At 38.6% G+C, this 13,500-nt stretch overlaps 1 protein-coding gene across 4 annotated transcripts in view; it reads left to right on the forward strand.

Annotated features, from left to right (window-relative positions):
- The window catches only part of SESN1 (sestrin 1), a 50,805-nt gene that overhangs the window by 26,450 nt on the left and 10,855 nt on the right, over positions 1–13,500 (forward strand). For 2 of the 4 annotated variants that reach the window (XM_087718664.1, XM_087718665.1), the window contains exons 3-5: positions 8,052–8,117; positions 9,956–10,156; positions 13,274–13,456. In XM_087718664.1, coding sequence (XP_087574790.1) covers positions 8,052–8,117; positions 9,956–10,156; positions 13,274–13,456 — 450 coding nt within the window. Of the gene's footprint in view, positions 1–2,839; positions 3,045–8,051; positions 8,118–9,955; positions 10,157–13,273; positions 13,457–13,500 lie in introns of those variants that run through there. The other 2 variants (XM_087718666.1, XM_087718667.1) reach the window with 2 other exon arrangements.

The raw sequence follows: 13,500 nt of genomic DNA on the forward strand, positions 1-13,500 counted from the left end.
TGGTCATAAGTTGAGGACTACCAGTATAAGAGGAAAATCTGTCAATTTAGTATCTCTAAAATACTGTGGTCTATTTTGTAGTGAGCTGCCAAACATTTTAGTCTATTTACAGAACTTTTCAGTATCAGAAGTTAAACAATAATATATATGGGCATTTTTTTTAAAAAAGTGATGCTATACCTGCTCTCAAAAAGGAGAAACCTACCTCAAGAGGAGAATTTTCTTCAGGGCTTTTCACACAAAATGATTGAGAACATTATCTCTCTGCTGTTGATTAATGGAGTCTGACTTTTTCCAGGCTTTCATGGAAACCTGGAAAATGGGTTTCTAAAACGTTTTCCTAACTTTAACAAATAGATTCCTTAAAGGTGCTACATATTTTTCAAACTCAGATAAAAGCATGGAAAGAGTCATGCTGGTTCAGCAATTAGTAGCGGGTCTATATTCGGGAAAGAACCAAAGCATTTCTTCTGATTCCTTTTTGAAGATTGTGCAAGTGTAGTTTCCATGCCCATGCCCAGAGAGATTTACTCTCTCTGTACATCTCCAACTCAGCTAGTGGAGGGGATTAGGGTTTCCCACCACCTCCCCAAAAAATTACCATATGTTCCCAGAGTTAAAGCAAATGGAAATGAAATTCAAAGGGGAAATTGTGGATGTGGCCTGTAGCTGCCTCATAATAATCTGTTCTTAGAATACTTAAGCACAAAGTATATAGCCGCAATCAATTAGATGCTTTTCCAACTCATCCATAGTGGTGGTGTCTGAGGCAGTCCTAATAAGTAGCCACATTGCTCTGTTGAAACAATAATAGCAAAGATCTCTTCTCATGTCACACTAAATGCAGCAATAACCAAGAAGACATGGTTATTTCTGTGTTTTAAAAACGAACATGTAAAAGATAGCAATATTTCAATTTTGCAGTTTAAATAGTTCCCTTTCTTGGGAGAGAAAAGTGTTATTGTTTACTAACTGTACAGAAATCCTTGTACTGAGTTTATGTGAGAGAACAAAGGAAATATGTGTTAAGTAAACTGAAATTTTAATTTATGTAACTTATGTATTCTTTTAAGTGCAAAGAGACATGGTTTAGTTAATGTGCCCAAGAATTATTAAACAAATCATCAGAACATTTAGAGCATTTCTCTGAATAGGTTAAATAAGATAATGTGACGAGATCCATTGCTATGAACATCAAATATGATTTTTAGTTAAGAGGGGAAAATATTATCAATTTGGTCCATAACACTGCATACAATGATTGGTCTAGAGATATATGGGAATTCCCATTCAGTTGTTTGTAGGAAATTTTTGCTACAGCTGACCAAAACATAATGTTCTAGCAATAGAATATTTTGTGTATAAAACATCCTTTGGCATTCTCTAGGTCAGGCTGGGAACAATTCTTGTCTAAAATGCTGGAAAAGTGCTGGTGATTGGACTGATTTGCTATAAAAGTTGTTACTGATTTTGATTGCATCATATAATGCAGGTGACATTTTTTATGAGGAGAAATAGTATCTGGCCTGAAATACAGAAAGTTTGCCTTTGGCAGAGTGCCAGGAGAATTCCTAGCAAATGTTCTTCGTTCTGCATCAGGTGTAGGTGGAAGAAACTGGTGTTTGGAAGTCACTTGCAAAGGATGTGCTAGGTATATGGGCTTTGTTTGGTAGCAAGATCATCTTCCCTATGAATTCCCTTAGCACTTGTTTTTCGTGTGTTTTCTACTGCAACAAACATTTGCACTGGATAAAACAAACATTTTCCATATTCTTTCTTACTAGACTGACATAAGGTTGTTACACTCTCCCAACATATTTTTGGGATCCAAATAAAATACTTCAAATATTGCTACAAGCATACAGTTGCGTTTTGTTTTGTTTTTTAAGGGGGAGGGTAACATGCAAACTATATTGGTTAGAGCAGTGTTTTTCAACCACTGTGCCGCGGCACACTAGTGTGCCGTGACATAGTGTAAGGTGTGCCGTGGGAAAATTACTTTATATATAGTCAATATAGGCACAGAGTTAAATTTTTTTAACATTTTCTAATGGTGGTGTGCCTCGTGATTTTTTTCATGAAAAAAGTGTGCCTTTGCACAAAAAAGTTGAAAAACACTGGGTTAGAGGGCAGTACTGCAGGCTACTTCAGCTGATTGCTAGCTGCGGTGCAAATCTCACCAGCTCAAGGTTGACTCAGCCTTCCATCTTTCCAAGGTTAGTAAAATGAGGCTTGTCCGGGGCAATATGCTGACTCTGTAAACCGCTTAGAGAGGGTTGTAAAACACTATAAAGCGGTATGTAAGTCTAAGTAGTATTGCTATATTGTCTATCGACCCAGCACTCATCTGTACTTGAGAATGCCGAAGCCCTTAAGATAATTTAACAAATCTGGACACTGGAAGGCTGGGGCAAGAGTCCTTTTTTTACTCTTCCCGTTGTTACAAACAATTCTTCCATTTATTTGCAGAAGGCGGCCAAGCGATTCTCATCATAGTCGAGCTTCCTCCTGCTGTACTGCAAAGAGGCCGTTTAAAAATAGCCTCCTCTTAATGTTGCATGAAGAACAGGAGAGGAGGACTAAAAGGACTCCAGAGGCCTTGCCTGCCGCGTTTCTACAGGTCTCGGCCAGCCTGGTTGAGAAGCTGCGTTGAGAAGCGCCACCCGCTTCTCCGCTCTCATCCCGGAGCCTTCTGACCATTCGCTCCCTTCCCCGCAAGGTAGCCCATCGGGCCCCGCCCCAAAAGGCTCCGGGCCCGCTCATTGGTGGGCGGCGGGCCAAAAGGAAGGGCTCCGTTTGTCTTGTTTGTACCCGGCTCGGGACGCCCCTCCCGCCAGCTGTTTTTAAAGTCTCAACCGGCTTGTGCTCGGGAGCTCTTCTGAGTGCTAAGCGGTGCCTGTCGGTGGGGAAGGGAGCGGCGGCCGTGGCAGCACAGCGGCGCCAACCCGAACTCGCGTTTAGGCATGAAGCTGGCGAGCGACCCCAATCCAACTCGGGACCGCGAAGTAGGGCGATCGTTTCGCTGTACTAGCTGTGGGAACAAGGTAAAAAGACCGGAGGCGGGACGGAGGACTTGGCAAGGATCAAGCAGGGAGTCTTTTATGATTGATGGAAGTGGGGTGGGGGTGGGGAAGATACTCTTTGGGTTTTTCGAGGTCCGCTAGAAAAGCTGAATGGAGATGACAAATATTGAGCTGCAAGATGCGAAGGCAAGAGCATCAAATATATGGTTGGAAAATAAGCAGAGCAATTAGAAGGTTTGTTGGCAGTGAAAGGGTTCAAGAATGAACTATTGACAGGTCTGGTCTCTGCTGAAATCAGCCCAGGAATGAGAATGAAATGGGTCCCTAGGATAGAAAGGTAAGGTCTTGTTAGAATCTTTCTAAAGTATTTGAAATATAATTTTATTTTTATTATGAGGTTAAAAATATACCCTTAAACTCCTTGTTAATGGGGAAGAACGGGGACAGCAGTTACGATGGGAATTAGTAGCTTGGCTTATTTGGTAGTGCATTTCTCTTTCCCTGGAAGATTTTCCATACTGTTGCTTGTTTTGCCATCTAGTTTGCTTTTGGTTTAAGATACAGAAAAATAGAAAAAGTATGGCCTCAACAATACTTGTTCTTATACATAAAATACAATGGTACCAGTGGAAGTGTAATGCTAGTCAGATTTGCTTTGTAGGTGATTTTGAAAATCAGATCCCCCCTCCCCCCAGTTTATGCTGTTGAAGCTCCTATTCAGTACCACTTTTCACCCTTGTTGCCATTAAATACCAACTAACCAAGGTGAACAGACTGGGTTAATGCTTTTTTTGCCGTTTGAAATCCTAAAATGAGTGATTGGAAACTGCAGAGAAATAAAATGCAGTTAAGCCATGCAAATAACTTATTTGTGGATAGAACTTGTTGGCAGCAGACCAGACTGCTGTAAAAGATGGTGGGTTGTTTGTGCAGGAGCTATGCAAGCAGCAGCTAAATGCTTTTCATCTGGCAAGAATACTCATCCAGTGGCTCTAAATGTTCTTATTCTTTGATAAACTTAGACTTCTAATATATTAGCATTCCATATATTGTGGTCTCAGGTTTATTCTGTCATTGACATGCTTAGTATGCTTTGTTCATGGATATCACTTTTGCAATCTGAAATGAGTTGCCGGTTGCATGAAAATATGACAGATATTGGGCTCTAATGGTGTTATGAGTGGGTGTTTAATGTTTTCAAGGTGTCTCTATGAATAGTGCGGCTTGTGCTATCATTTAATCAAAAAGCCTAGAAATAAGATTTAAGGAATTGTATGTTAATTTTGGAGTGAAATAAGAGAATAATAGAACAGGCAAACTCTACTTATGAAGACCTTTTTCTAGGAAATGTAACGTGTCAGTTATATGAAGTCAGTTTTGTACCTCATAAAAATTTTTATAGACAATATCAGTTTTGTATAATCTCTTATAAAACTTGGCATCAACTCACTTCCTCAATTGGTTGTTTGGAGGCTGACTCAAGGAAAATCTCCAGTTGTGTTGTTGTTGTCCAATTGTAAAATAGAGAACAGTATGTGGGTGGAAATGGTTTCTGTGAATGTTCCCACCCATAAAAAATATTGCTTAGCTCTAGAGATCCAACTTGCCTGTCTTGTCCACTTCAGTAATAAGAGTAGAGAAAAATATAATTGTTTTAGCCATTGATTGTACTTAAAGGGAAATTTACAAACCACCAACATAAATCTTACTACATGAAAACATAATATGAAATCATTCATTAGAAACTGAAAAGAGCTATAGGGATTTAAAGATGCATGTGGTTGCATGCCAATTTAAATATCTAAATTGACCAGAAAATATTTCTAAGAGAGAGGGAAAGGGTGAGGGGAATAAGGATGGATCCTTGTCCCAAGTGGATAAGCATTTAAAAACGGTGAGTAGGCAGGTATAAATGAGAAAAGAAAGCTATATATTGAATGCAGATGACAATAGCATAGAAATTAAGGGGTTATTAAAAGCCTCAGAGGAAAGATAGTTTTGAGGAAGAATTTTAAAAACTGTAAGATCTTTCGGACATAAATATAAACCGAGAGAGGGAAAGGGAAAAATCGTATGAGGAAACCAACACCTACTGAGGATGGTAGGGAGTAAATGAAAGTTGAGAAATGGTATAGGAAATCTTTTATGGTTTTAATTGTAAAGATGATAGATTCTGAACTAGTTAGAAGATCAGTGCATGGACTAAAAGAATTGTGTTGTGTGAATTAATGAAACAGTTCCGAATAAAGGTTTAGCAATAGAAAAGAAAAAACAAGAAAGGTTCAAGAAGTGTAGATGAGAGGCAGAACATGATAAAGAGTTTTCCCCAAGGAAGGGGGCAATAAAGAACAAAGAAATAAATCTTAAGACAGAACTAAGCTTTTGGGTCTTGTACTCAGTATATTTTAGAGGTAAAAATAGGGAACATGCGATAAAAGGCATAAGAAGACATTTTAATCTTGGGATATGGAACTTCAGTAGATTATGACAAAATGAAATAAAATACATTGGATTTGAGGAACTGATTGGAGAGATACTGTACTGATAAGATACCTTGAAGAAAAAGTTTTAAAGCATAATTATTTTTGACTGAGGAATCAAGGTGGGGTCCAAAACATATGTACTGATTCTCTAATGTTTCTGGTTTTTTGGCAGCCTTTGCCTTTTGTCTGTGGTGAAGAACTGCTATTTTTGAACGAACTGATAGAACCTGAAAGTAGAATAAGGAAGATGGGGCATTTCAATGTTTGCCCATACTGTTTTGAGAGAGACTGCAGAAAAGATTGGGTGTCTCATGTTGTTTATATTAGTCCTGTGTATTGTCTTGCCTACCTATTTATTCAAACTGATCAAAGAAAAAAATAGCAATGTGTTTTATCAAGTAGATATATTGAATACATGACATTAAAGATAAAGGATGTGTGCCTATTCCCCCCGCCCCCCCTCCCAAAAAAAGTTGTTATATTCCCATAAAAAGAGAGCTGTTGCCAGGGTGAATGAATAGTGATGGTGTGGCAGCTGTGGTTGTGATAATCTATTGGGATGCTTATAGCTACATCACAAATGCCATGTTTTCATTTACTGTCAATTTCTAAAATAATTGGAATGTGTGTATGTGTGCGTGAGACCTAAAATACAGTAGTCAGTGCACCTTCCTCCTCCCTAAAAGTGGGTGAAATTTTAGGTGCGTCTTATAGACCGAATACGGGCGTTTTTGGCCTCCTGAACCTTCTGTATTTTTCGGACTATAAGATGCACCTAGATTTACAGGAGGAAAAGAAGAAGAAAAAATCTGCTTCCATGCATCATGTTTTTGTCCTTCCTGGCCCCCAGAAGCACTCTGCAGTGCTCTGCATGTCCTGTTTTCACCAAAAATAGTCAATTTTTGCCAAACATGGGTCCATTTTTGGGGCCCCGAGCCCTCCGTGCATCACGTTTTTGCCCTCCCCAGCCCCCAGAAGCACCCTACATGCTCTGCACATCCAGTTTCACCAAAATGGGCCCGTTTTTTGTCTGCATAGTGCTTTTGGGGACCAGGGAGAGCAAAAACACGACACACAAAGGCCAAAAAATGTTTTTTCTTGTTTTCCTCCTGTAAATCTAGGTGTGTCTTATAGTCCAAAAAATACGGTAACGTGTGGCTCATTTAACCATTCATCCATCCTTTTTAAAATATTTTTTTAATCCTGCCTTTATTATTTTTATAAATACCTGCAGCAAATATATCTAATATTCCTTCCTCCTCCTATTTTCCCCACAACAACCTTGTTAAGTGGGTTGGACTGAGAGAGGGTGACTGGCCAAAATCACCCAGCTGGCTTTTATGCCTAAAGCAAGAGGATTAGAACTTGCAGTCTTCTGATTTCTAGCCTAGTAACTTAACCACTAGACTAAACTGGCTCTTGGATCAGTCTTTCTTTTGATTATTTGATAATTGACCAGGAGAGGACTTGGCGCCTGTTCTCCAGAACCTGTTGTAAGATAATCACTTTGCCCACATATTCATTTTGCTTTTTCAGTGGGCAGCCAAAACTCCAGCAGTGCTTTTCAAAAGGCCAAGTCTTGCTTTTTTTAAAAAAAAAAAATGCTGGTCTCTACTACTTATTATTTTTTAATGAGTGGAGGTACTTATATATCATAATTTGATATATATTTTTCCAAACTCAAAAGAAAAATATTTTCTTCTAACCCAGAACTTCTTTTCTGGATGAAGTGATTCTGCACAAAAAAAATAAGAAATGATTATGTGACTTAGGGCTTGTTCACAATAACAAAAGCAAGCTGCTGTAGTTTTGTGAATTCCATAAGGTTATCTTTTTAACTGCATAATCATACAATTGCAAAATTAGTTCATGCAGTGTTTGCATAAAGGTGTTTTTAAAAATGCCACTTGGGTAATCTGAGTTCACTGCTTTTGTAATATGTTTAAAAGATGGTAGCTGAAAACATTTTAGTTGTGCAATGGGGCTTGAAAATTAATTCAGCGAAAGTTTTGCGGTGGATAAAAGTTTCAAGTTGACTATAAATTCAGTCTAAGAAATTACTGTTTGTTCTTTGTCATTTTTAAATAGACATTAAAAATCCTATTGCATGTACTTTTGTGGCTTCCCCCTTCAAGCCCTGATAAAATTACAGCCCTGTTACTTCCTGAAAGATACAACAGAGAGATTTCATACATATTCTGTTTTGCGGATATGCAGATGTACTTCAAAAGCCTCCAGTATCGCTGACATTACCCTGCTAGCAGCTGTGTACTGAACTCCTTGTTCTTGACCCTTTGCCAAGTACTTTATGCAAAACTAGGTTTTTTACTGAACCAGGTTTCATTGTTTTTAATGGCAGCAGAATGGTGCACTGTAAACAAGTGTGGCTTGTTATGAAGCATGGGCAGAACATTTCCACTGATTGCACTTCTGAAATACAAGGCTGGTTCTGTTTCAGTGGTGAAGCATTAATTGCTCTCAAAGCCACAGCTGAAATGTTTATAACTAAAAAGTCCAGGTACTGTAGTGTAACATTCTTTTCTAGGAACTTGGAATTAGGATCCCCAGACCACTGGGACAAGGACCAAGCAGATTTATCCCAGAAATGGAGGTAAGTCTTTCTGTTTTGTATGAAAACAATGAAATTGTGACATTTTTGCCCAGGTGGGAGGGGATTTTCAAAGTTTAATGTTGACTGAAGATCAGTTGCTAATCTGCAAATTGTATTGGCCATCCAGAGTGCAACAAACCATTAGTAGTGTTTGGCAGCAGTAATTCATGTTCATGTAATTTTAATACAGATAGTCCTTGACTTACAACCGTTCACTTAGTGACCATTCATAGTTACAACACTGAAAAAAGTGAGTCATGACCATTTTTCACAGTTGTGATCTTTGAAGCATCCCCATGATCATGTGATCAGAATTCAGATGCTTGGCAACTGGTTCATACTTATGACAGTTGTTGTGTCCCAAGGTCATGTGATCATCTTTTGCAACCTTCTGACAAGCAAATTCAATGGGGAAGCCAGGTTCACGTAACAGCCAGATTACTAACTTATCCTGCAGTGATTCAGTTAACAACTGTGGCAAAGAAAGGTTGTAAAATGGAGCAAAGCTCATTTAAGAAATGTCTCACTTAACAACAGAAAATTTGGGCTCAATTGTAATCGTAAGTTGAGGACAACTAGTATTTAATTGGCCATTTTAAAGTGGTTGCCCAATTCTTTTGGGCATCAAATATTGTTTGACCTGATCCATAATTGTAACAGACCTGCATGTTCAATAAATATAATTAGTTGGTGAACTTTAATTCCAAATTAAGATTCACAAGTGGCCTTCTGAGAGTGATTTATTTTCCACTACTTAGCAATTTGGAAGACTTTATTGACTATCCCATTGCTGATAATTAAATATATGCTTTCTATTTATTTCTCAGTTAAAATGTGCCTCCAGATAATTAATCAGCCACATTATTAATTTGTAGTTCACATACTATTTGCCATATTTGGGCAATGATTAATTTCTAGAATCTCTTCTGTGCTCCAACTCAATGTGTGCACAGTATATAGCAGAGCTGGTGAACCTTTTTTGGCTCGCGTGCCATAAAGGGGGGCGCAGGGGGGCATGCGTGGGTGTGCTATACCCATAATGCAATGTGTAACACACCCCAGTGCGCATGCGCGCATGAGAGACACTCCCTCCCCTATTTTTCCATGCTTTTTTCGCCCTCCCCAGGCTCCAGAGGCTTTATAGAATCTTGGGGAGGGCGAAAACAGCCCCCCCCATCCCCCCGGAGACCCTCCGAAGGCTTCAGGGACCTTCAGGGCAAAAAAAAAAAACCAATGAGCAAACCAGAAGTCAATTCTGGTTTGCTCGGAGGGTCAGTTTAAGCCCTCCAGAGGCTTCGGAGACCTTCAGGAGGCTTTCCTGAAGCCTCCGGAGGACTAAAAAGGACCCTACAGTTTGCTCGTAGGGCTGGATTTTTGCACTCCGGAGGGCCTCGGGGGGGGGGCTCTTTTCACCCTCCCCAGGCTCCTATAAAGCCTCTGGAGCCTGGGGAGGGCGAAAAATGGCTTTAAAAAAGGCTGAACTCAGCTGGCCAGTGCGCATGCACGCTTGCCAGCTGACAGGGCAACGCCTCACGTGCCCTGACAAATGGCTCCACGTGTCACCTGTGGCACACGTGCCATAGGTTCGCCATCCTGAGTATATAGACTTCACAACTTATTTGAACGGTTTTTCTCATTCTCAGAGACTTGAAGATATATGGACTTCAACTCCCCTCATTGTTCAGCCAGCATTTGTGGCTGGGGAATTCTGTCAGCTAAAATCCATACATCGTAAAGTTGCTGAGGTTGAAAAACAATGGCCTTGAAGGTTATAATTATTTAAAATATGTTATTTTTGCTCCTAGAAAATAATGTTGTTGTGGTTCTCATTCACACAGATTCTTCAAGTGAGCGCGGAGGATCCTCAGATGTCTTCTTTGTTTGCTGAGTCTTTCACAACTTTGGGGCATTTGGATAACATTACATTGGTGATGGTTTTTCACCCACGGTATCTGGAGAGTTTTTTGAAAACTCAGCATTATCTATTGCAGATGGATGGTCCACTGCCTCTTTGCTATCGACATTATATAGGTATAATGGTATGTTGAATTATGACCCATGAAACTTTTTTTTTACAGCATTAGTGTTTCTCTTTAAAGTTTATGACTATGTGCTTAGAAAATCTCAGTATCTCTGTCAATTTTATTAATTTGTAAAGAAAATAACAGTGTTCCATCTCTGGAATAGTTTAAGAATCCTAATGAGTTTCTATCTGCACTAAATATTATACTCAAAATTATACAGTACCATAGATGCAAATTCTTTATTAACATGAGCAACAAAGAAGTTGGCTTTTGTTCACATTGTCATGTTCCATAAAAGCACTCAATTTAGTATCAACGGTGCTGAGTGAAGTGGTTTTCTCATTCCCCCTTCAATATTTCTTGATCTAAATCTATTCTACAAGCCCTTACTCATATTACTCACTTTTTAGCATTTGCTGAATAGAGACCTCATACAGCTCTAAAGCACCAAAGCAAAGCTAATTTAAGATTAAATGGGCTTTTAGGGAAATAGGTTTAAAATTATTACATAGATTTCGATAAGAGTTCAAGGGAAAAGTTTTAAATGATTCCTAACTCAATACTGATGTTTTATAGCTGCATTTAAATTCAATCAAAAATGTTGTTCCCAAAATCTGATAACATGAACTGGGTGAGTTCAGTTGTAAATTTGGAAACTTCCTATACTTTTAATAATCTTGCCAAGGGCTCTATGATAATTTCAGTAGAAGAGTAAATGTAGCTCAGAACTGAACTGTAGTGTCCTTGGTGTTCTCTCAGCTTCATTGTTTGGTTGCAGACATTTCATTACTCAACTAGGTAATATCATCAGTGGTAGTGAGAGTGGATTTGATCCCTGTTTATATGCATTAGCTTGCCCTCCCGGTTTTGATGGGGATGAGGCTTTCTACTTGGAAGTTCCTTGATGACGGCATTGTTTTCTGCTTGTTTGTCTGGTGTTAATTCATGTTTATCCGGGTGTTGGCTGCTGGAGGAGATTGTTCTGGTCTTTGATTCCTTTTTAGCTTTTGTCTCTTGAATAGCATGTAAATGTGGTTTATTTCTTACAGTAGCTGATTTGTCTGAATACCAAGCTTCCAGAATTCTCTAACATTTTTGGAATTGGTCTAGGATGCTCAGTTTCCCAGTTGAAACTATACTTGAGTCTGTCCATTTTTTGGCTGCATGAGAGATTAAGGAGTTTTCATTGTGTCCTTCATGGATCTACTCTTCTAGTCTTCTGCCTGTCTATCTTACAAAGTGGCTGCTACAGTCCTTATACTGTAGGTAGTAGATGCCTTCAGTTTTTCCTTCATGTTTTTTCCTTCATTGTTTTGGTTTACTTAAGAGGTTTTGGACGGCTTTAATTTAATTTAGTTTGTGTGTTATGATAATGCAGTGTGGGTGAAATAGTCCTGCTGATTTTTTCTGAGATTTTTGTTGTTGTAATAGTGTTATCCTTTTCATAGCTTGTGTTGGTTATACTCTAGTTGATTGAATAGTCAGAAACCTTTTGATAAAGCTGCATGGATATCCATTTTGTTGGAAGATAGCAATAGCACTTGGACTTGTGCTTTTACAGCCCTTTCTAATCAGTTTACAGAGTCAGCATATTGCCCCCAACAACTTGAGTCCTCATTTTACCAACTTCAGAAGGATGGATGGCTGAGCCAACCTTGAGCCAGTGGGACTTGAACTGCTGGCAATCAGCAGTCAGCAAAAGTAGCTTGCAATACTGCACTCTAACCACTGCACCACCATAGTTATGCACAGATGTTGCATAGGCATTCTGTTTTCTTGTTCTGATGTATGGGCTTGCTGCAGTGTGTGCTTGTCTGAATAATGTTCTTACACAGCTCCTCTTGTAGGAAGTTGGATTGTAACTTTGGTAATGGATTGCATCCTGAGATTATGAATAGGATTTTTGGCTCAGTCAGGTTGTCCACATGCATGCTTGTTACATCCTGGATTCAAAAGTAGCCAACGACTAAGTGGTGCATACAGTTAGTTCTTGTATATCCTGTTTAACAGTGGTCAAGAAGATAACTTTAGATATAAATGCTATAAATACCCTGTTTCCCTGAAAATAAGACCTCCCGGATAATAAGCCCTATCATGGTTTTGAGCGCATGTGTTAAAATAAGCCCTCCCTTGAAAATAAGCCTTTCCCAAAAATATTGTAACATAGCAGCAGCCATGAGGTGCCCATGCTCGCAGCCTCCTGCACCTGAAAAATAATAAGACCTCCCCGAAAATAAGGCCGTGCTTACTTCAGGGGTCACAAGAAAATAAGACCCTTCTTATTTTCGGGGAAACACGGTATTAGGTGGCATTATTTTTATTAAATGCATCAATATGTAGTGATGATCCAACATCCAAAATCCTGGATTTTTGGATATCATACATGGGCTCTTTTGGGTTACCGTGTTGCAAGGAGTTTGCAGAGGAAGAATATTTTATTGTTCCAGTTTAATTTTGATAGTATATTTTCAGAGGCTTATATGTAACCTTTTGGCCTGCATCCCATGATTTGTATCCTGTTTGTTGACATCTGTGTAAAACTGTTAACAGAGATCACTTGAAGATCAACAGTAAAATTTTATTGCCTAGGATTGCGTAGGCAATAAATGTAGAATAGTCATTGCCCCAAAAGATTAAGCAATTTATTCTAGCAATTCTTTTTTGTAAGCCACTATATGCAAATGCTTTTTAGGGGAAAATTTGGATATCATTTCAGTCAATTAAATTTATTTCTAGAAATATAATCCTTAAATCAGGGCTGATCAATATACAGCTTGCCAGATGAAACTGAATTCTATTCCCCATCAATCCTCACCAGTGGGATCATTAGTGAGAGATGAAGGAGTTGCAGTTCATCCTAAATCTAACTCATTCCTGTAAATCATGGGATTTGCCTCTGCAAGTTGCTTTCAAATTTAATCAATTTCACTGTATTACTTTTCAATTTTTATCTTGCATACAAGGCATATATAAAAATGAAATAATTAAAAGAATGCATATTATTTTCAGTAGTGTACAGTATTGTGTTGTATGCATTATTTCTTTACCTAAGCAGTGTTCTCTGTAATTATCTTTTTAAATGACTATGGAACATCTCTGTTCCATAATTTTTGTGTGCACAATGTTTTCTAGGCTGCAGCAAGACATCAGTGCTCTTACTTGGTAAATCTTCATGTCAATTATTTTCTACAAGTTGGAGGAGATCCTAAATGGCTGAATGGTCTAGAAAATGCACCTCAAAAGTTGCAGAAGTTGGGTGATTTGAATAAAATTTTGGCACACAGACCTTGGCTCATTACAAAGGAACATATTGAAGTAAGTGTGTTTTTTGAATCTATAATGATCTTATATATTTGAAA

Source organism: Thamnophis sirtalis, unplaced genomic scaffold (genome assembly GCF_051295495.1).
Source record: "Thamnophis sirtalis isolate CommonGarterSnake01/CBP01778 unplaced genomic scaffold, rThaSir2_p1.2 scaffold_6, whole genome shotgun sequence".
NCBI lineage: Eukaryota > Metazoa > Chordata > Lepidosauria > Squamata > Natricidae > Thamnophis > Thamnophis sirtalis.